Source organism: Pelodiscus sinensis, chromosome 1 (assembly GCF_052426305.1).
Source record: "Pelodiscus sinensis isolate ZL-2025 chromosome 1, ASM5242630v1, whole genome shotgun sequence".
Lineage (NCBI taxonomy): Eukaryota > Metazoa > Chordata > Testudines > Trionychidae > Pelodiscus > Pelodiscus sinensis.
Genome location: NC_143052.1, coordinates 354,410,032 through 354,432,334, shown reverse-complemented (window position 1 = coordinate 354,432,334; position 22,303 = coordinate 354,410,032). Strand labels below are relative to the sequence as shown.

The 22,303-nt window shown below is 54.2% G+C and overlaps 2 protein-coding genes across 2 annotated transcripts; both read left to right on the top strand.

The window, feature by feature from the left end:
- The first annotated feature begins 6,392 nt into the window (after window positions 1–6,392).
- On the top strand, window positions 6,393–7,357 carry LOC149526067 (olfactory receptor 51I1-like). The gene has a single exon (XM_089777091.1). It carries the CDS (start codon window positions 6,419–6,421, stop codon window positions 7,355–7,357), a length of 939 nt encoding a protein of 312 aa, XP_089633217.1. The 5' UTR covers window positions 6,393–6,418.
- Window positions 7,358–20,077: 12,720 nt separating this feature from the next.
- LOC149526066 (olfactory receptor 51I1-like) lies at window positions 20,078–21,016 on the top strand. Its single transcript, XM_089777088.1, has one exon. The coding sequence runs from the start codon at window positions 20,078–20,080 to the stop codon at window positions 21,014–21,016; it is 939 nt and encodes a 312-aa protein (XP_089633214.1).
- The last annotated feature ends 1,287 nt before the right edge of the window (window positions 21,017–22,303 follow it).

The window sequence follows — 22,303 nt, the reverse complement described above, 5'->3', positions numbered from 1 at the left end:
AGCCTCTTTCAAAAAAAGCTTTTTTCAAAAGTATCTTTTGAAAAAGCCTCTTTCGAAGGAGAGTGTCTAGACTGCAACCACTTCTTTCGAAAAAGCGATCCACTTTTTCGAAAGAGTGCACCCAGGCAGTCTGGATGCTCTCTTTTGAAGAAGCCCTGTTTTCATTCAAGAACACCTTTTTTTGAAAGAGCACTTTCGAAAAAAGGCGCTCTTCCTCATAAAATGAGGTTTACTGCGGTCGAAAAAACCACCGAATTCTTTCGATTTAATTTCGAAAGAATGCGGCGGCAGTCTAGATGCAGGGGAAGTTTTTTTGAAAAAAGGCCACTTTTTTGAAAAAATCCCTCTAGTCTAGAAACACCCTAAGGGCATGTCTACACTACAGCACTAATTCGAACTAACTTAATTCGAATTAGTTAATTCAAACTCAGCTAATTGGAACTAGTGCATCAAGACCTAAAAACGAATTCAAATTAGCATTTTGCTAATTTGAAATAGCATGTCCACATTGTGTGGACCCTGAACCGAGGTTAAGGCTGGCCGGAAGCAGTGCCGGCAGGGCATCAGGTTAGGACTTAGAGGGTGGAGCTGCTGCCTCAGGCTAGCCGAGGGCTGTGCTTAAAGGGACCCGACCCCCATCCCGGACAGACAGTTCTCAGGGTTCCCCACTTGCTTGTCTACCTCAATGAGAGACAGCAAAGCAGTCCTGGCTTGGAGTGCCCTGAGTGCCCGCACTCGGCACATCACAGCACTCAGCCACCAGCCCAGCTGCACTTGCCGCAGGCTGCCATCTGGGGGGGGGGTCAATCGGGGGGCTGTCAGGATTCAGGAGGCCCTGCAGGAGAGCTTCCACCCCGAGGAACCTGCAGAGCCACCCCAGTCCTCCCCATCGGGGGCTCGTGCCCCATTCCTCCTTCGCCTCCTTCCACTTACCCCTCCCTAGCCCCCCTTCCTGATGTAAAAAATAAAGGACACATGTTCAAAATAGAAACTCTCTTTATTTAACAAAACTGGGGGGGGGGGGGGGGAGATTAGCCTCTGGGGAGACTGGGAAAAGGAGTTAAGAGAGAGGAAGAGAGAAGGTGGGTGAGGGGAGCTGGAAACCTGGGAGGAGGGAGCTGGAAGGGGGAAGCCAGGGGAAGAAGGAGGAGGGGAAGTATAAAACTAAGCTACACCATATCTTCAGTACTGTGTACAGATGTGGTCTCCTCACCTCAAAAAAGATATTTTGGCCTTGGAAAGGGTTCAAAAAAAGGGCAACTACAATGATCAGGGGTTTGGAACAGGTCCCATATGAAGAGAGGGTAAAGAGACTGGGACTTTTCAGCTTAGAAAAGAGGAGACTGAGGGGGGATATGATAGCGGTCTTTAAAATTATCAGTAGTGGGGAGAGGGTGAATAAAGAAAAGTTCTTCATTAGTTCCCATAATAGAAGGACTAGAGGACACCAAATGAAATTAATGGGTAGCAGGTTTAAAACTAATAAAAGAAAGTTCTTCTTCACACAGCACATAGTCAACCTGTGGAACTCCTTGCCTCAGGAGGCTGTGAAGGCTAGGACTATAACAGAGTTTAAAGAGAAGTTAGATAAAGTCATGGAGGTTGGGTCCATGGAGTGCTATTAGCCAGGGGGTAGGAATGGTGTCCCTGGCCTCTGTTTGTGGAAGGCTGGAGATGGATGGCACGAGACAAATGGCTTGGTCATTGTCTTCGGTCCATCCCCTCTGGGGTAGCTGGTGTTGACCACTGTCGGCAGACAGGCTACTGGGCTAGATGGACCTTTGGTCTGACCCAGTACGGCCGTTCTTATGTTCTTATGTTCTAAGCTCAGGGCTCAGGGTTGGGGGTCTCACTGGACCAACTTGATTTTCATGCAAACCTGCTCCTGGGTGGCCAGGGTGGCAGCTCTCCTGCCCTAGACGGCCACTTTCCTGTGCCTAGTGCGGAGATCGTGGACATTGGAGGCCTCCCCCCAAACCTGGATGAGGTCCACAATCTCCACACTAGACCAGGCGGGCTCCCGCCTCTTGTGGCCCTGGGCAGGCTCCTGGGAGCCACCAGCCTGGTCCCGGGAAGAGGCGGAGGGCTGGGCGGCAGCGGGTGGCTGGCTCATGCCATGCCAGGTGCAGGGTCTGCTGCCTGGGTGCTGGCAGGCTTGTAACTGGCACAAGCACTGTAGCCAGACTGTGCCCCTTTAAGGGCTCCGGGGCCAGGAGGGGGGCAGAAAATTTTCCCTGGTGTTGGCCAGAGTGGCCACCAGGGAAAGCTGGGGAGGGCTAACCTCCCACTAGTTCGAATGAAGTGGCTACACAGCCCTTAATTCAAACTACTTAATTCGAACTAGGTGTTAGTCCTCATAGACTGAGGTTTACCTAGTTCGAATTAGGCGCTCCGTTAGTTCGATTTAAGTTCTAACTAGCAGTTTGTATGTCCAGCGCCTATGGAAGTTAATTCTAACTAACGGCTGTTAGTTCAAATTAACTTTGTAGTGTAGACATACCCAGAGGCTATGTCTAGACTGCAAGCATCTTTCGAAAGATACTTTCGAAAGAGCGTCTTTCGAAAGAGAGCGTCTAGACTACACGCGGAATTTCGAAAAAGCAAGCCGCTTTTTCGAAAGAAAGCACTCAGTGAGTCTGGATGCTCTCTTTCTAAAAAGCCTGTTTGCTTTCAAGAACGCCTTCTTTCGAAAGAACACTTTCGAAAGAAGGCGTTCTTCCTCGTGGAATTAGGTTTACCACCATCGAAAGAAAAGCCGCATTCTTTCGATTTAATTTCGAAAGAACGCGGCTGCAGTCTAGACGCAGGTGAAGTTTTTTTGAAAAAAACCCTGAGTCTGGACACAGCTTAAGAGACTAACAAAAAATGTAGATAGTATCATGAGCTTTTAGGCACAACACACTTGTTCAAATGAGTGGAGTTTAAGTTCCAAACGAATAGCAGAGAAAGGCAGGGGATGGGGAGGGAAAGGAAAGGAGTAAAAAAGAGAAAACATGGGAAAAGAATAGTCAATTAGAGTGTCCATGCTTAATGAAGCTGATAGAGTTGGTTCTTAAGTGTCTTATGTTTGGCTTTTTAAGTCATTAGGATGTGGAATGTAGTGGGTAATCCAGTTAAGGTCTTTGTTTAAACCAATATTGTAGTTATCACACTTGTATATGAAATTAAGTTCTGCAGCTTCCCTTTTGAAATCGGCTTGTAACAATATGTAAACTTTGAGATCCATTAGTGAGTACCCAGGCAAGTTAAAATGTTCCACAAGTTTCTGTGATACCTTTTTGAATATCTGATTTGTGTCCATTAATCCTTTCTTATGGAGACCGTCCAGGTTGGCCAATATCCATGGCAGAGGGCCATTGCTGGCACTTGATGGCATAGATCACATGGGTGAATGTGCAGTCAGAGCTGGTTTTAGGGGTCGGTGAGCTCGGAAGTTGTCTGGGGCCACCATTTTCAAGGGGCCACCGATGGAACTGGTCTTAGGGGTGGGCCGTGACCGCATTTCGGCCCGACCTCCTGAATCCTCCCCGACCTTTGTGGGTTTTTTTTTTCTTGACAAATTTTTGCCCGGTATTTTTTTTAAACCATCTGGCAACGCTACAGGTGAGCCGGGCGGTCGCCCAGGGCTGCCAATTGGTTAGGACCGGCCCTGTGTGCAGTTCTATAAGCCTCTGATGGGCTTAGGTCCTGTGATGATGTTGCTTATGCAGACAGAGTTGGCACCAGAGATGACTGCAGGTTTGGGTTCCTGGGTGACTATGATGGAGGAGTGCTGCGTGGTTGTCCTCTCATCCCAGATTAAGGGGAGTCATTTTTCTCCCTCCTCCTTGGAACGCCCTTTCAGGTCCTTGTTGTTCTTCTCTGGACTTTCTCCAATTTGTCTACACCCAGAACTGGACACAAGACCCCCTCTGAGGCCTAATCAGCGCAAAGTAGAGCGGAAGAATCCCTGTGCCACAGTCCTGTCTATAGAACCCTTCCTGGCAGCAGAGGCAGGGCCACCGGACTCACCCCAAAGACTGTCGGTGCTGCCCATTCCCTGGCGGTGGGGAACGTGGCGGGGCGACTCGAGGGGGGGATCCTTTCCTCCAGGCTGTTTGTTGCAGGGGAATGTTGTGCAGGACACAAGTGCAACGTGGCGCAGCAAAGATTTAGATACGATGCTGCAGGACGGACCCTACAAGGCGATTAGCCAGGGAGGCCCCCGCCGGCTCCGGGTGCTGCTGACTCTGAGGGCCAGAGCTGGGACTAGATGATATAAATAGTGAACTAGATCAATTCTCCGGTTCTGCTCATTCCCTGTGAAGCACCAGGCCCTAGCCCGTCAGATGATGGATCCTGGGCTAGATGGACCCTGGGTCGGACTCACACCGGCCGGGCCTCTGTCCCTGGGCAGGCTCCAGGCCAGGGAGCAATTAGCTCTTGCTGCTGTACGAGGCGTCTGTGCCTGATTAGCCCCTGGTCACACCTCAGCCTCCGCCTGTGTCCCAGGGGCGGGGGGAGTCCCCGGCGCTGCTGCCAGGATGCTGGATAAATACTCCCGGTGCCTGGCAGGCTGCAGCCTGCGCTCCAGGCAGCCGGGCCCGGGGGCTTGTTCCTTCCACTGAAGATCATTGTCCTGCCCACCCGGTGAGTCGGCTGCGTGGAGAGACGGGGGGTGATTCTCTGACCCCTCTGTGGGGAGACTCCAGGCAGAGACCAGCCCCACAAAGCTTCTCTAATTCTGCCCCTTGCTTGTTAGTGGCTCTGGACGATTTTCCTAATGAACAGCCAACGCCCTCGCCAGCGTGCGCAGCAAAGCCCCCGTCACGCCCGGGCACAGAACCATGGAAAGGGGCGGGGGGGGGATTTTTTCCAATGAGTCTTTCAAAGCTGAGACCATCTCTGCTCTGCCTTGTCCCGGGCTCTGTCCTGAGAGGAGGGATTTGTCCCAGGGCCGCTGGCCAGGGTTTCTCTGCCCACTGCTGGGGGGGTTGGTGCAGGGGGTGGGTGGATCTGGGGGCACCGGGCCATGGCAGGAGTGGGGAATCTCATCCAGCTCTCATTGTTCTCCCTGGTGTTCCCTGCTACCCCCCAGCCCGGCGCCTCTGCCTGCCCTCCCCCCCCCCCCCGACTGCACCTCCCCTCTCTGGGAACATCTCAGCATGTTACACCCAGTCAGACACACACACACACTCAGTCACTCATATTGACACTGACACAAACAGAGAAACAGACACAGACTGACACTCACAGACACACATTCACTCACCCTGACACTGCCACGCTAAGACTCACGCAGACAAAGTGTGATGCAGAAACACACAGAGACACAGGGACGCTCGCTCACACTCACGCGCTCACACCCTGCTGCAAGGGGCAGTAAAACCCAGGAGTGCCCAGGGAAGAGACACACAGGCCAGCACATTCCCCACCGGCTTCTACCTTCCCATCTCCGCCTCCTGCCGCTGGCTTCTCCCCCTGCTTCACTCTGGCTCCCTCGGGTTCCCACACTAGGAGCTGGGCCCGTCCCTGGCCAGCGCTCGCAGACACAGACTAGCTCCCAGCAAGCCGGGCGCATGTTCATGGCAGGGTCTCTGGGCTCGCTCTGGCCGGTCGCAGAGGCAGGGCTGATCCGTGTCCAGCCTAGAATCACAGGGGCAGGTCGGTTTGTACCCATCCCGGCTCAGTCCTGCCCTCCTGCCAGCCACACACCATGCTCTGGTTGGGCGAGAGCTGGCAGGGGAATCACACCCCAGCTCCTAGCGCCACCATAGCCAGAGTGACAAACCCTGCTGCCGTCCAGCCCCACTGAACCCTGCTCAGCCTGGGCCTTGTGCGTGCGTGTCGCTGGGCCTGTCTCGTCCCCCGTCCGTGCTGATCTGCCCCTGCGCCTGGGCCCGTCCCATGGGCCGTGAGAAATCTGTACTCCCGCTGCGCACCATGCGCCTGAGAGGGCCAGCAAGTGCCCGGGCACTGCAGGGCTCAGGGACACTTTTCTGGCCCTTCCAGGAGTTCAGTCTCCCGGCCGGTAACAATGTGACCTCAGGTCTGGCCTGACTGTGACTAGTGTGGGGCCAAGGTATCAACTTCCTCCCTAGCGATCGCTCTGGAGCTGTGGGCAGCAGAGCTGCGGGGGGCAGGATCCCTGGTTCCTTTGAAATGAGCTAGGGCTGGAAATCAGCAACTAAAGCGAGCTCCTTTTCTGGGGAGAGATGCCCCTGAGTTCCTGGAGCCTGGCTCCTCCGGATCTGTTCCAAACAGTCCCCACTGATACCTGTGAGAGCAGCCCCAGGCCGGCAAGAGAGGGCTCTTGTGTGTTGGGATTGGGCAAATCAATGTAGAACTGCACGTCTCTCCCCTGGTGCCAGGGGAACTCACAGGTTCATTTTGCATTGACACAGGAGTTGGGAGCTGGCCGGGACAGCGACTGCTCAGCATGGTGGGTTTCAATAGCACCAGCTTCCACCCTGCAACATTCCAGCTGACCGGGTTCCCAGGCCAGGAGGCGGTTTACCACTGGATCGCCATCCCCTTCCTTGTGTTATACGTCACTGCCATGGCGGGGAATTGCCTTGTTCTCTGCATTGTCTGGGTAGACCAGCGTCTCCACCAGCCCATGTATCTGTTCCTTTGCATGTTGGCAGTCAGCGACCTCGGGATGGCTCTGTCAACCCTGCCCACCGTGCTCGGCACCTTCCTCTTCTACTCCACAGACATCGCTTTCGATGCCTGTCTGGTCCAGATGTTTTTCATTCACTTCTTTTCCTTCATGGAGTCGGGGATTTTAGTGGCCATGGCGTTCGATCGCTTTGTGGCCATCTGTAACCCGCTGCGATACGCAGCCATCTTGACCAATCCCACGATAGTGAGAATCGGACTGGCTGTTGTATTTAAAAGTACTGTCATGCTCTTCCCTTTCCCTTTTCTGATTAAGAGGCTGCCATACTGCAAAAGCAACGTGCTGTCCCACGCCTACTGCTTGCACTCAGACATGATGAGGCTGGCATGTGCAGACACCACCCTCAATAACATCTGTGGACTATTTGCCAGTCTCATCACATACGGCTTGGACTCACTGTTCATCACCCTCTCTTATATCATGATTCTGAGGACTGTTTTAAATGTTGCATCCCATGAGCAGCGCCTCACGGCCCTGAACACCTGCATCTCCCACATCTGCGCCGTCCTACTCTTCTATGTCCCAACACTTGCTGTCCCCATTATCCACAGGTTTTGGAAAAATGCCCCTCTTCTTGTGCATATTCTTATGTCCTATGTCTATATCTTTGTCCCTCCTGTGCTAAACCCAATCGTTTACAGTGTGAAAATGAAAGAGATTCACAAGGGGATTGTGCGACTATTCTCTAGAGGCTGAAAGTGAACTGACAGTTGTGTCAGTAAAGTTGTTATTGGGTAAGTTTTCTGTGCTTTGTTTGATGAGTGTTCAATCTTTCTGAAGAACATTCGAAACTCTCCAACAATAACATATCTGCATGATAGTTCCCGTCCAGTCTGTATGAAAATTGGAATATGAATATGCATAAGTTGGAGATGCTTTAAAGAAAATACCTCATGTAACCTATCAATGTGAATGTTACAGTCTGCTTGATTTGTATATCCTATTTTGGTGCATGTATCATTCTTGTATGTAAAGATAGAAATATGAAGTATATGACTTTATGATTTAATGTGCTAATGAGAGCCGTTACTGGTGCTCCGGAAACCTGGATGATTGGATGATCAACTTAGCAACTTGTAAACAACCTTGTTTGTCTTGTAAGTCCAAAGGTGATTGGACTAGTAAGACATGTGACTGTGCCACCTGGAACTGGGATTCCATTTTTTGACCCAGGTAGTTTTCATGGAAGAGAGAATATAGAACAAAAGATCCCCACCTTGGGGAGAAGACTATTCAAGCAAGGGGAAGCCCTTTGTCTTTCGCTGGTCAAGACAATCCTGGAAGGGTACAAAGAGTTGGGAATCCAGGTCAGAGTAAAATATCATCTTTGTCCTGAAGATTATGCCTAGATCAAGTATAGCTCTTTAGGGAAAGATTCTGATTACAATCTTCTTCTTAAACCATTTTACCCCGAGTAGAGCATAGATCATCTACAAGTCTCCTCCACTTCATTCTGTCTTGAGACAAAACTTCTAGCTGACTCCAGGAATACCCCAGTTGTTGCTGTCCTTCAGTCTCAGTAGATCTTCTCCACATTGTCCGAGGTTTACCTCTTTTGCATTTTCCTTGTGGGTTCCATGTGAGAGCTTGACAGACTATGCTGGATGATGGTTTTCTCAGAGTGTGGCCTAGCCATCCCCACTTTTTTCTCTTGATTTGAATGTCAAGTGGTTCTTGTCCTGCTCTGTTCCAAAGCTCCTCATTTGTGACAAAGTCTTGCCATTTGATGTGAAGGATGTAACTCAGGCATCTCTTTATGAATGTCTGTAGCTTGTGGTTTGAAGACTTTTTAGTATGCAAGGTCTCACATCCATACAAGAGCACACTCTTCACATTTGTGTTGAAGATCTGCAGTTTCATGTTCACAGATAGGATTTGTGAACTCCATATGGGTATGTCTACACTAGCTCATGAGTTCGAGCTAGGTAGGCAATTGAGAGCAACCGGAGTTGCAAATGAAGCCCGGGATTTAAATATTCCGGGCTTCATTTGCATGTTCCCAGATGCTGCCATTTTGAAATCCCCCTTAGTCCGAACTAACTGCCCACGGCTAGACGCGGCAGTTAAACGTTAATTCGAACTGACTCCTTAGTTCGATTTAACTGTTACTCCTCGTCTAACCGCGGGCAGTTAGTTCGGACTAAGGGGGATTTCAAAATGGCGGCACCCTGGAACATGAAAATAAAGCCCGGGATATTTAAATCCTGGGCTTCATTTGCAACTCCGGCTGCCCTCAATTGCCTACCTAGCTCGAACTAACGAGCTAGTGTAGACATACCCTATGGGATGAAGAGTCTTGAATGCAGCTGCTGCTTTCCCTGTCCTAGCATTGATATCCTTGTGTGTTCCTCCATCGCTGCCCTTAATACTCCCCAAGAAGATGAACTGCTCACATCTTCCAGGTCATCCCCTCTCAGTGTGATGGTGTTGCTGTTGGACTGGTTGGACTCATTGACTTGATCTTTCCCTTGTTAATGCTCAGTCCAAACATTGAGGCAGTTTATTCTAGCGTTGGGACCTTTTCTTCCATGCTTTCATGTTGGTGTGAAAGGAGGGAGATATTGTCAGCAAAATCAACGTCCTTTAGCTGTTTGAAAAGTGTCCACTACATGCCCCATTGATGGTCATTCATTGTGATCAAGAACAGGAAAGGTGACAACAGGCACCCTTGTCACACTCCTGAGAGCATGCTGAAGGATTCTGTCAAGATACCATTGTGGGTGGTCTTGCTTACAATATAGGGTGTTTTTTAGTGAATTAGCACTAGCTATGTATTTTCTTTTGAGCTTAGTAAATGACTTTTGTCTGGGTGCTTTCACTTTCATTGATAAAGAGGGCAAAGACCCTCATGAGTTTCCTTTGTATAAAACTTTTACTCAGGGAACTACGGATTTATGTGGGGACGTGATCTCTTTTGAAATTTGGTTTCATGCATACTTTACCCTGGCATTGCATTCTCCCAGGGCTGAAGAGGTTGAGAGTCTGCATTGCTCTTTGGGAGTCTGGTTACCCCAACTCTGTGCCTCGTCTGGGGGAGATCAGAATATCTGGCCCAGCAGAACATGATGGTGGCGTGATGGACACCCCCCATGCTTTATGAAATGGATTTATGGACATGAATATACATAAATCAAAAGTGCTTTGAGCAAATTATGTCGTGTAACCCATTAATCTTCACGTCACAATCTGCTGGTTCTGTTTACCTTACTTTGATGTAGGTATCAATTTTGTGTGCAAAATTAGCCTTCTTGAGTGGGAATACTTTGTGCATTTCAAATGTGTGAATGAGAGACATGGAGGGTGTTACCTTCAAGGTCTTGATGAGCGGCCTCGATTCCTTAACAAACAAAATAGGAAAGGAGAGGCCTTGGTCTTTGGGCTGGGCTGCACCTGAAGGAAGGAGCCTGTGACCCCAGGATGGCGGAGACAGCCCTGGTTTGGAGGGGCAGCTGGAAAAGTGGTTCTAGGGTGAGTTTGAAGAGTTTGTACTGAGGTTTCAGTGGAGAATTAGCCAAGTGGTTTTGTGTCTTTTGATTTGTAACCTACTTTGCTCTGCCTGTTTTCACTTATCACCACTTCAGTCCTACTGCTTGTACTTAATAAAATCACTTTTACTGTCTATCAAACCCAGTGTAGTTGTTACCTCGGGGAGCAGAGGGGGACAACCAGTGCGCACAATATATTGTTAAAACCCCTAATTCGTTGGGGTCTGATCCCATGTGGGGAGTGCTCTCTCAGGAGGCTGGGCCCCAAACTGCACTCACCTTGGACCTGAAGTGGGTCAGTCTGTACTGCTTCTCGGTGGGGGCAGGGACCTCAGCTTGGGGCCTTGGCTGGGGGAGACCAGAGGAGCTGGCCCAGCAGGACCGGGCAGTGAGGAGCCCCAGACAGCGAGAAGGTGAGTGGCAGTGGCCGTGGCAGCACTCTGAGAGGCCCCCCGAGGGGTCATGTGTGACCCCCTGTTACGGCGCGTTGGGGGTTCCCCGTCTCCTGCACCCCGAAATGGCACAAACAGACTGCACCAGCCAGTGGAATTGAGGGTGGTTTATTGCTCCTCCAGCACAGCGCAGCACAGATGTAATCTGGTTACAGGAACTGGGGCTAATAGGCCTCAGTGCCCCCCCTTGAGATAGGGGAGTCCCAGCCCCCTCCCCAGCTCCTTCTTCCCTCCCTTCCAGCCAGGAACTAACTAACCCTCTTCCAGCCCTGCCCCCCAGCCAGGGCAGCATCCACCTTCCTTTGTTCCTCTCCATGGGGGGTGTCTGGCCACTGGTTCAACAAGTTTGGCATTACCTTTGCATAGTGAGGCTTTCCCTGCTGGGTCTTGCTCCAGACAGCAGGGGTCACCACAGCCCAGCAAGTACCCCCACTACGTCACAGTTCTCCCCCCTCCGAGAGCGAACTGAGCAGGGTCACTCCGCTCGTGACCTGGGGAAGTTCGGGCCCCTCGCCACGGGACAGCGCGTCGGCGATGATGTTGGCGCTCCCCTTGACGTGGATCACTTCCATGTCCTAGTCTTGCAGGAGCAGGCTCCACCGCAGCAGCTTGGCGTTGGTCCCCTTCATCTGGTGTAGCCAGGTCAGGGGGCAGTGGTCGGTGAAAACCGTGAAACGCCGGCCAAACAGGTACGGCTGCAGCTTTTGCAGGGCCCACACCATGGCCAGGCGTCCCTCTCTACGGTCGCGTAGCTCCGCTCCTGGGGCAGCAGCTTCCTGCTCAGGTACACGATGGGGTGACGTTCCCCTTTCTCGTCCGCCTGCATCAGCACCGCCCCCAGCCCAGTGTCCGAGGCGTCAGTAAACACGATAAAGGGCTTGTCAAAGTCCGGGTTTACCAACACTGGGGCCTTGGCCAGGGCTTCCTTCAGTGCACAGAGAGCCCTCTGGCACTGCTCCGTCCAGACCACCCTGTCTGGCCTCCCCTTCCTGCACAGCTCTGTGATCGGGGCAGCGATGGAGCTGAAGTTGGGCACAAACCTCCGGTAGTACCTCGCCATCCCAATGAAAGCCTGGACCTGCTTCTTGGTCTGGGGCACAGGCCAGTCCCGGATGGCCTCCACTTTGGCCGGCTCTGGCTTCAAGCAGCCGCTCCCCACCTTATGGCCCAGGTAGGACACTTCGGCCATTCCAACCTTGCACTTCCCAGCCTTTACGGTCAGCCCAGCCTCCCTCAGCCGATCCAGAACCTGGCTGACCTGGGCCACGTGGTCCTCCCAGGACTGGCTGAAGACGCAGATGTCATCGATGTACGCTAGGGCACAGTTCTCCATTCCCCGCAGCAGCTGGTCCACCAAGCGCTGGAAGGTGGCCAGCGCCCCTTTGAGGCCGAAGGGCAGGACCAGGAACTCATAGAGCCCCAGCGGCGTGATGAAAGCCGATTTCAGTCTGGCCTCCTGGTCTAGCGGCACCTGCCAGTAGCCCTTGGTGAGGTCCAGGGTGGTGAGGTAGCGAGCTCCCCCCAGCTTGTCCAGGAGCTCGTCGGGCCTTGGCATCGGGTAGGCGTCAGACACCGTGATGGCGTTGAGCTTCCGGTAGTCCACGCAGAACCGGATCAACCCGTCCTTCTTGGGAACCAGCACCACGGGCGAGGCCCAGGGGCTGGAGGATGGCTGGATCACCCCCAGGGCCAACATGTCCTGGACCTATCTCTCCAGGTCCTGGGCTGTTTTCCCTGTGACCCTGAATGGGGAGCAGCGCACCGGGGGGTGAGTGCCCGTCTGCACCCGGTGGACAGCCAGGCTGGTGAGACCAGGCTTGTCGGAGAACAGCTGCTGGTGGGAGCGCAGCACCTCCCGGATCTCGGCCTGCTGGGCCGGGGTGAGCTGGTCTGAGAGGGAAATTGACTCCAGCGAAGAGTCCTCTCCGGTCCCAGGGAACAGACCTACCAGGGGATCCTCCCCCTGCTCCTCCCAGGGCTTACACACAGCCAGCACCAAGTTCTCCCTGTCCCAGTACGGCTTCATCATGTTAACATGATATACCCGCTGGCCGCGCGTCCGGCCCGTCAGCTCCACCACGTAGTTCACCTCGTTCAGCTGCTTAACCACCTTGAAGGGGCCGTCCCAGGCGGCTTGCAGCTTGTTCTTCCGCACGGGGATCAGGACCATCACCTGGTCCCCGGTAGCGTAGGCACGGGCCCGTGCATTGCGGTCGTACCAGACCTTCTGCTTCCTCTGGGCCCTGCTCAGGTTCTCTCTGGCCAGGCCCATGAGCTCGGCAAGTCTTTCCCGGAATGTCAGGACGTATTCCACGACCGGCTCACCCTCTGGGGAGACCTTCCCCTCCCACTCGTCTTTCAGTAAGTCCAGGGGGCCCCTCACTCGCCTCCCATATAACAGCTCGAACGGCGAGAACCCCGTGGACTCCTGGGGCACTTCCCTGTATGCAAACAGCAGGTGGGGTAGGTACTTGTCCCAGTCCTGCGGGTGTTTGTGCATAAAGGTCCGTAGCATCTGCTTCAGAGTCCCATTGAACCTCTCCACCAACCCGTTGGTCTGGGGGTGATACGCTGAGGCCCAGGTGTGTTGCACCCCACTCTTCTCCCACAAGCACCGGAGCAGGGCCGACATGAAGTTGGATCCCTGGTCCGTGAGAACCTCCTGGGGAAACCCCACCCTGCTGAAAATGGTCAGCAGTGCGTCTGCCACCGTGTCTGCCTCAATAGAGGGCAGGGCCACGGCCTCGGGGTAGCGGGTGGCGAAGTCCACCACCACCAGGATGTATTTCTTCCCTGTCCGGGTCGCTCTGTTGAAGGGCCCCACAATATCCATCGCCACCTTCTGGAAAGGCTCCTCTATGATGGGCAGGGGTCTCAATGCAGCTTTCCTCCTGTCTTGGGCCTTCCCCACTCGTTGGCAGGAGTCGCAGGACCGGCAGTACCGCTGGACAGCTGCAAACATCCCTGGCCAATAGAAGTTTTGGAGCAGCCTCAGCCGCGTGCGCCGGATCCCCCGGTGTCCCGAGAACGGGAGGTCATGGGCCAGGTGTAGCAGCTTGCGGCGATACCTTTGGGGAACCACCAGCTGCCGCTGGAGCCCCCACTTGCCTACCGTCCCGGGGGAAAGCCATTCCCGGTACAGAAATCCCCTCTCCCACCGGAACTTCTCCTGGCAATCTCCTCCTAGGGGTTGAGCGGCACCCAGGTCAGCCCGGTCCCTCAGGGCCTGCAAGGAGGGATCCGCTCGCACCTCAGCCTGGAATTCAGCGGCTGGGGCTGGGACAGGGCCGTGGTTCCCCCCACTGCCTAGGTCCAACTCTAGGTCTGCTGGGACGGGGCCCTGGGCCCCCTGTTGGGGAACCTCCTCGAGTTCCGGGCCGCAAGCCCCTCGCTTGCTCTGGCTACGGGTGGTGACCAGCGTCCTGTGGGGTCCGTCTGGCCACTCCTCTAGGTCACTCCCCATCAGCACGTCGGTGGGCAAGTGCGGGTGCACCCCCACTTCCTTGGGGCCCTCCTTGGCCTCCCATTTCAGATGCACCCTGGCTACGGGTACCTTAAAGGGGGTGCCGCCTATGCCCCTCAGTGTCAGCTGAGTGTCGGGTAGCATACGGTCTGGGGCCACTATGTTGGGTCGGGCCAGCGTCACCTCCGCCCCTGTGTCCCAGAAACCTGTCACCTTCCTGCCATCCACCTCCAGGGGTACGAGGCAGTCCCTCCGTAGGGGCCGCCCCGCCCCCACCCGGTGCACGGATAAATCTGCCTCCCGAGGGTCAGACCTCCCAGGGGAGGTGCACTGAGCATCCTTCCCCCCTCCCCGAGCGGAGGTTTGCCGGCCAGCCCCTGCCTCTGGGGCAGCCTGCCCTTCCTCCCGCCCCAGCCAGTTAATCCTGGAATGTCCCAGGTCATGGGACCTGTTCTTGCGCCTGGTGCATTGAGCCCTCTTGTGGCCTCGTTGCCCACAGCGATGGCAAGTTAGGTTCTGTGGGCCCATTCGGGTCGGCTCTGCCCGGGCCCTGGCTGGTTTTCTGGGGTATCGATGACTGGTCCTGGTCCCTGGGGCTCGCCTCGGAGGTGTCTCTCTCCGTTGCTCCGCCGAGAACTGGTCTCTGCGCGATTCTCTTTCTCTCCGGGACTCCCGTTCACCCCCGGACCGGCTCTCCATGAACTCATCCGCCAGTCTCCCGGCCTCCTGGGGGTTCTCTGGTCTCCGGTCCTTGAGCCACAGCTTCAGTTTGGGTGGGCACGCTTCATAGAGCTGCTCCATCATGACCAGCTTGAGCAGCTCCTCTGCAGTCTGGGCTCCGACTCCAGACACCCACTTGCGGCCGTATTGCGCCAGGCGGGAGGCCAGGTCCACATAGGTCTCCCGTGGCCCTTTCTGTACCCCCCGGAACTTCTTCCTGTACATCTCGGGGGTCAGCCCGAATTTGTGCAGCAGGGCCTCCTTGACTCGTTTGTAATCCCCTGGCTGTAGGTCCTCCAGCTGACTGAGCACTCCGGCCGCCTCCTGGTTCAGTGCGGGGATGAGCTCCTGTAGCCAGTCAGCTGGGGGGACCCGTTGCAGTCCACAGGCCCTCTCAAAGGAGCTGAGGAACCCGTCTATGTCGCCCACGTCCTTCAATTGGGCCACCGTGAGCCTCTCCAAGCGCCTGGCAGCCCCGGGACCCTGGGGCCCATCCACTCTTGGCGCAGCCGGGGCCCCGCAGGTTCTCCGCTCTGCCATGGCCAGCTCATGCTGTCGCTGCCTCTCTCGATCTTGGCGCTCCTTCTCTCGGTCCTGGCGCTCCTTCTCTCGGTCCTGTACTTCCAATTCCTTCATCCGCAGCTGGATCTCCAGCCGCCACAGCTCCGCTGGGCTGGCCCCTGCCCTAGATGGGCTACGGCTTGCAGGCCTCCCGGGAGACGCTGTCTCATCTCTCCGCTGGGTTCCAGCGCTCCTCCCCCTCTCTGAGCCTGACACACTCTCAGGGGGGGTCTGGCTGCTTCCCCTGGGGACAAGATCCTGGCCCTGTGGCTGGTCATTATCTTCCAGCTGGGTAATCAGCTGGGCCTTGGTTGCTTTCCGCACAGGCAAGCCCCTCTCTCTGCACAGCCCCACCAGCTCTGCCTTCAAGAGTTGGGCGTAGGCCATCTGCCCGCTGGGCCCCTCAGTGCAGACTCACCAGTCTAGTGCTGCAGCGCCCCACGATTCCCCGGAACCGCTTCGCTCTGCCTCAAGCATTCTTGGCTCCAGGACTCTTGCTTCTACGGCGCCTTGTCGCTTGCCGCTGGGAGCTTCATCCATGGGGTGCAGTGGATCCCACTCCTGACACCAGTGTGACGGCGCGTTGGGGGTTCCCCTGTCTCCTGCACCCTGAAATGGCACAAACAGACTGCACCAGCCAGTGGAATTGAGGGTGGTTTATTGCTCCTCCAGCACAGCGCAGCACAGATGTAATCTGGTTACAGGAACTGGGGCTAAGAGGCCTCAGTGCCCCCCCTTGAGATAGGGGAGTCCCAGCCCCCTCCCCAGCTCCTTATTCCCTGCCTTCCAGCCAGGAACTACCTAACCCTCTCTCAGCCCTGCCCCCCAGCCAGGGCAGCATCCACCTTCCTTTGTTCCTCTCCATGGGGGGTGTCTGGCCACTGGTTCAACAAGTTTGGCATTACCTTGGCCTAGTGAGGCTTTCCCTGCTGGGTCTTGCTCCAGACAGCAGGGGTCACCACATCCCAGCAAGTACCCCCACTACGTCACACCCCCCCATCACAGGCGGGGAGCCCCAGAGACCAAGGTGGCGGTGTCAGTGGCATAATCGACACGAGAGGGAAGAGCCCCAAGGGGTCTTTTGTTATCGTACCCTGTCACAACCTGCGTAATTAAAACGGTGTAAAGCGAGTGGCCTGCAAAAAGTTCTGCAATTTCCTTCTACATCTTTAAATTGCCGTCTTAGATGTAAAAGGAGATCAAAGCCTTTGGGGGAAGGACTGTGGGGTCCAGTGTCTGTGAGCAGCACCTGACACTTGCTGGCTGCGATCTGACTCCATAGGCAGCAGGTGACGTTGGCAAGGGATGTAATTTCCCTCTACTCTGCGTGGGCACGAGGGCTGGGCTGCAGTCGGCACAGAAGGGCTGCGTCTACACTCGCGGCTTCTTGCGTGAGTCATATGCAAATGAGGCTATGCGTGGAATATCGCGGAGCCTCATTTGCATACCTAATGAGCCCCCATTTTTTTCAGAAGAGGCTCTTGCGCCAGAAGGAGCATCTACACGGCCCCTTCTTGTGCAAGAAAACCCCTCTTGTGCAACGCCGTTCTTCCTGAAAAGTAATAGGTGTAACGGCATCGCGCAAGAGGGGTTTTCTTGCACAAGAAGGGGCCGTGTAGATGCTCCTTCTTGCGCAAGAGCCTCTTCTGAAAAAAATGGTGGCTCATTAGGTATGCAAATGAGGCTCAACGATATTCCACGCTTAGCCTCATTTGCATATTACTCGCGCAAGAAGCCGCGAGTGTAGACATAGCCAAGTGGCAGAGCCTTCGACAGAAGCGACGGGACTGGGGCTTTGCTCTCCAACCCAGCCTTCCACGCACCGCCCTTGCTGAATATAAAAGGGAAATAGGAGGAAGGAAACACACCTGTAAAACAGAGAACTCGCTGGTCTGAGCTGACGTCCGTTCTGCCGCACAGACTCTGTGGTGTGCTCAGTGCCTAGTTTGGCAGGGCTGGGTGCGGGGGGACGGATAGCACAGTCCTAGTAGCCATGGATCACCAAGTGCTGTGACTGGGGGAGGCCACACGCTTTGTCACATCTGCCAGCGGAATCCCTTGCGCACAGCAGGGACCGCGGGTGTCCGTCCGTCCCACCGCACACGCTCATTGCGTGTCTCCCTGAAGTCAGGCAACACCCGTTTCTTCCTGCTTCTCCGTTCTCTTCTTCCTACCAGAGACGTCATCCCAAGGGGCGACATTTCTAACTGCTGTGGATGGCCAGAGCTGAGACGGGGTCGTTATGCCGGGAGGTGTGTGTGGTTCGCATCCACTGGCTTCGGCCTATAGCCAATTTCAGAGGTGGCTGAGGCTGCCAGTTTTACAAAGCAGATGCCGAGGACTCTTCCTTGTGTTCCCCTTTGCTGCTTAGCAGTTCGAACTAGGGCGGCTGTGTAGACATACCCCCAGAGACAGCAGCGTGGCCTAAGGGACATGGCGTTAGAATGGGATTCAGGGGACACAGAGACTAGACCTAGTTCTGCCACAGTCTGAGTTGTGACCTTGGGTGAGTCACTTCACCTTTCCATGCCTCAGTGTCCCCATCTATAAAATGGGGCTCACACTCTGCCCTCGTTAGGTGCTCGCCTTGTGATCTGCTGGCGAAAGGGGCCATGTAAGAGCTCAGGATTGTTAATCGTTAGGTCTGGCGGCCTGTGCCCCACAGAAATCCTGCTTCTGGCCTGGTTATGAAAGGGAGAAACCCCCAAGCCAGGCAAGGGTGAGCAGAGACTGAAATCTGGCCATGGTTGGCAGTGGCCCAGAGCTGGGAAGTGACTGGCAAGGAGCATTAAAGTAAATCCCTCACACGCTGTACTGGTTTCTCCAGAGCAGGGAGGATTCAGGCTGGTGGGAGGGCAGGTGCCACCCACTGCCCTGCCTGGCAGGGAGGGAGACTCAGGGCAGAGGTGAGATGACAGCTTTTGCTCCAGGCTTTTGGCTTGAAGGGCCTGTTGCACAGGCCAAAGCTTGACTGGGTTATCACACGTTCAGAAATGACCCTGTGGGACGTATCCAGGGAAGGCGATTAGCCAGGGAGGCCCCCGCCTGCTCCGGGTGCTGCTGACTCTGAGGGCCAGAGCTGGGACTGGACGAAGTCAATAATGAACTAGATCAATTCTCCGGTTCTGCTCATTCCCTGTGAAGCACCAGGCCTTGGCCCCTGGCAGAGGATGGATCCTGGGCTAGATGGACCCTGGGTCGGACTCACACCGGCCCTGTCTATATCCCTGGGCAGGCTCCAGGCCGGGGGCAATTAGCTCTTGCTGCTGTACGAGGCGTCTGTGCCTGATTAGCCCCTGGTCACACCTCAGCCTCCACCTGTGTCCCAGGGGCGGCAGGAGTCCCCGGCGCTGCTGCCAGGATGCTGGATAAATACTCCCGGTACCTGGCAGGCTTCAGACTATGCTCCAGGCAGCCGGGCCCGGGGGCTTGTTCCTTCCACTGAAGATCATTGTCCTGCCCACCCGGTGAGTTGGCTGCGCGGAGAGACAGGGGGTGATTCTCTGACCCCTCTGTGGGGAGACTCCAGGGCAGAGACCAGCCCCACAAAGCGTAAAACGTTTCCTTTTCTCGTCTGTGCTGGGCAAATTCTGCCCCTCGCTGGTCAGTCGGTTCCAGGCAAGTCCCCTCGGGGCAGAGGAGCCCAAACGCCGGGTGCCCAGCAAAGCCCCGTCACCCCCAGGCAGGAAACCAGGCAGCTGGGGAAGGGGCAGGGGGGATTTTTTTACACAAGATTTAAACACTCAGAGCTCCTCCACGCTCTGTGAGAATCCACGTCCCTCGGCTTTGTCCTGAGAGGAGGGATTTGTCCCAGGGCCGCTGGCCAGGGTTCCTCTGCCCACTGCTGGGGGGGTCGGTGCAGGGGGTGGCTGGCTCTGGGGGCACCGGGCCATGGCAGGAGTGGGAATCTCATCCAGCTCTCATTGCTCTCCCTGGTGATCCCTGCTACCCCCCATCCCGGCGCCTCTGCCTGCTGCCCCGACTGCATCTCCTCCAATGCTCCGGCTCGGTGAGAGCTGGCAGGAGTCTGCCTGCAGGTGATGGGAATGACAATCCAGCTCTTTCTGCAGCTGGAGCCATATGGACAAATCCTGCTCCGACTGACCTACCGTCCGGCCCCCTGAACCCCACAGCCCTACTCAGCCTGGGCCTTGTGAGTGCTCGTCATTGGGCCTGTTTCGTTCCCCGTCCGTGCCGTGCTGATGTGCCCCTGCACTTGGGCCCGTCCCATGGGCCATGAGAAATCTGTACTCTCCCCGCACTGCACATGCCCAAGAGGGCCGGCAATTCACAGCACCCTGCAGAGCTCAGGGACACGCAGGCCCCATTGGGCATTCCAGGTCAGTCCAAGGGGGAGTTCTCCCTGCTGGAAACAATGGGAGCTTAATGGCTACAGCCTCTTCCTCAAAAGGTTCTGGAGCGGTGGGCAGCAGAGCTGCGGGGGGCAGAATCTCTTGCTTCCCTTAAATGAGCTACTGCTGGAAATCAGCTACTAAAGCGAGCTCCATTTCTGCGGAGCGATGGCCCTGAGTTCCTGGAGCCTGGCTCCTCCGGCTCCTTCCAAACAGTCCCCACTGATACCTGTGAGAGCAGCCCCAGGCCGGCAAGAGAGGGCTCTTGTGTGTTGGGATTCGGCAAATCAATGTAGAACTGCACATCCCTCCCCTGTCACCTGGTCGCAGGGAAACTCATGGATTCGTTTTGCATGTACACAGGAGTTTGCAGCTGGCTGGTTATGGTGGGTTTCAATAGCACCAGCTTCCAGCCTGCGACGTTCCAGCTGACCGGGTTCCCAGGCCAGGAGGCGGTTTACCACTGGATCGCTGTCCCCTTCCTTGTGTTATACGTCACTGCCATGGCGGGGAATTGCCTTGTTCTCTGCATTGTCTGGGCAGACCGGCGTCTCCACCAGCCCATGTATCTGTTCCTTTGCATGTTGGCAGTCAACGACCTCGGGATGGCTCTGTCAACCCTGCCCACCGTGCTCGGCACCTTCTGCTTCCATTCCACAGACATCGCTTTCCATGCCTGTCTGGTCCAGATGTTTTTCATTCACTTCTTTTCCTTCATGGAGTCGGGGATTTTAGTGGCCATGGCGTTCGATCGCTTGGTGGCCATCTGTAACCCGCTGCGCTACGCAGCCATCTTGACCAATCCCAGGATCGTAAGAATTGGTCTGGTCATTGTGGTTAAATGTACCAGCATGCTCTTCCCTTTCCCCTTTCTGATTAAGAGGCTACCATACTGCAAAAGTAACGTGCTGTCCCACGCCTACTGCTTGCACTCAGACATGATGAGGCTGGCATGTGCAGACACCACCCTCAATAACATCTGCGGACTATTTGCCATTCTCATCACATACGGCTTGGACTCACTGTTCATCACCCTCTCTTATATCATAATTCTGAAGACTGTTTTAAATGTCGCATCCCATGAGCAGCGCCTCACGGCCCTGAACACCTGCATCTCCCACATCTGCGCCGTCCTACTCTTCTATGTCCCAACACTTGCTGTCCCCATTATCCACAGGTTTTGGAAAAATGCCCCTCTTCTTGTGCATATTCTTATGTCCTATGTCTATATCTTTGTCCCTCCTGTGCTAAACCCAATCGTTTACAGTGTGAAAATGAAAGAGATTCACAAGGGGATTTTGCGACTATTCTCTAGAGGCTGAAAGTGAACTGACAGTTGTGTCAGTAAAGTTGTTATTGGGTAAGTTTTCTGTGCTTTGTTTGATGAGTGTTCAATCTTTCTGAAGAACATTTTAAACTCTCCAACAATTACACATCTGCATGATAGTTCCCGTCTAGTCTGTATGAAAATTTGGAATATGAATATGCATAAGTTGGAGATGCTTTAAAGAAAATACCTCATGTAACCTATCAATGTGAATGTTACAGACCGCTTCATTTGTATATCCTATTTTGGTGCATGTATCATTCTTGTATGTAAAGATAGAAATATGAAGTATATGACTTTATGATTTAATGTGCTAATGAGAGCCGTTACTGGTGCTCCGGAAGCCTGGATGATTGGATGATCAACTTAGCAACTTGTAAACAACCTTGTTTGTCTTGTAAGTCCAAAGGTGATTGGACTAGTAAGACATGTGACTGTGCCACCTGGAACTGGGATTCCATTTTTTGACCCAGGTAGTTTTCATGGAAGAGAGAATATAGAACAAAAGATCCCCACCTTGGGGAGAAGACTATTCAAGCAAGGGGAAGCTCTTTGTCTTTGGCTGGTCAAGACAATCCTGGAAGGGTACAAAGAGCTGGGGATCCCGGTCAGAGTAAAATATCATCTTTGTCCTGAAAATTATGCCTAGATCAAGTATAGCTCTTTAGGAAAAGAATCTGCTTACAATCGTCTTCTTAAACCCTTGTACTCCGAGTAGAGCATAGATCATCTACAAGTCTCCTCCACTTCATTCTGTCTTGAGACAAAACTTCTAGCTGACTCCAGGAATACCCCAGTTGTTGCTGTCCTTCAATCTCAGTAGATCTTCTCAGTAGATCTTCTCCACATTGTCCGAGGTCTTCCTCTTTTGCATTTTCCTTGTGGGTTCCATGTGAGAGCTTGACAGACTATGCTGGATGATGGTTTTCTCAGAGTGTGGCCTAGCCATCCCCACTTTTTTCTCTTGATCTGAATCTCAAGTGGTTCTTGTCCTGCTCTGTTCCAAAGCTCCTCGTTTGTGACAAAGTCTTGCCATTTGATGTGAAGGATGTAACTCAGGCATCTCTTTATGAATGTCTATAGCTTGTGGTTTGAAGACTTTTTAGTATGCAAGGTCTCACATCCATACAAGAGCACACTCTTCACATTTGTGTTGAAGGTCTGCAGTTTCATGTTCACAGATATGATTTGTGAACTCCATATGGGTATGTCTACACTAGCTCATTAGTTCGAGCTAGGTAGGCAACTGAGAGCAACCGGAGTTGCAAATGAAGCCCGGGAT

Bases quoted from the DNA above. Each gene is read 5' to 3' on its own strand.
- LOC149526067 (XM_089777091.1), top strand. From the start codon at position 6,419: ATGGTGGGTTTCAATAGCACCAGCTTCCACCCTGCAACATTCCAGCTG.
- LOC149526066 (XM_089777088.1), top strand. From the start codon at position 20,078: ATGGTGGGTTTCAATAGCACCAGCTTCCAGCCTGCGACGTTCCAGCTG.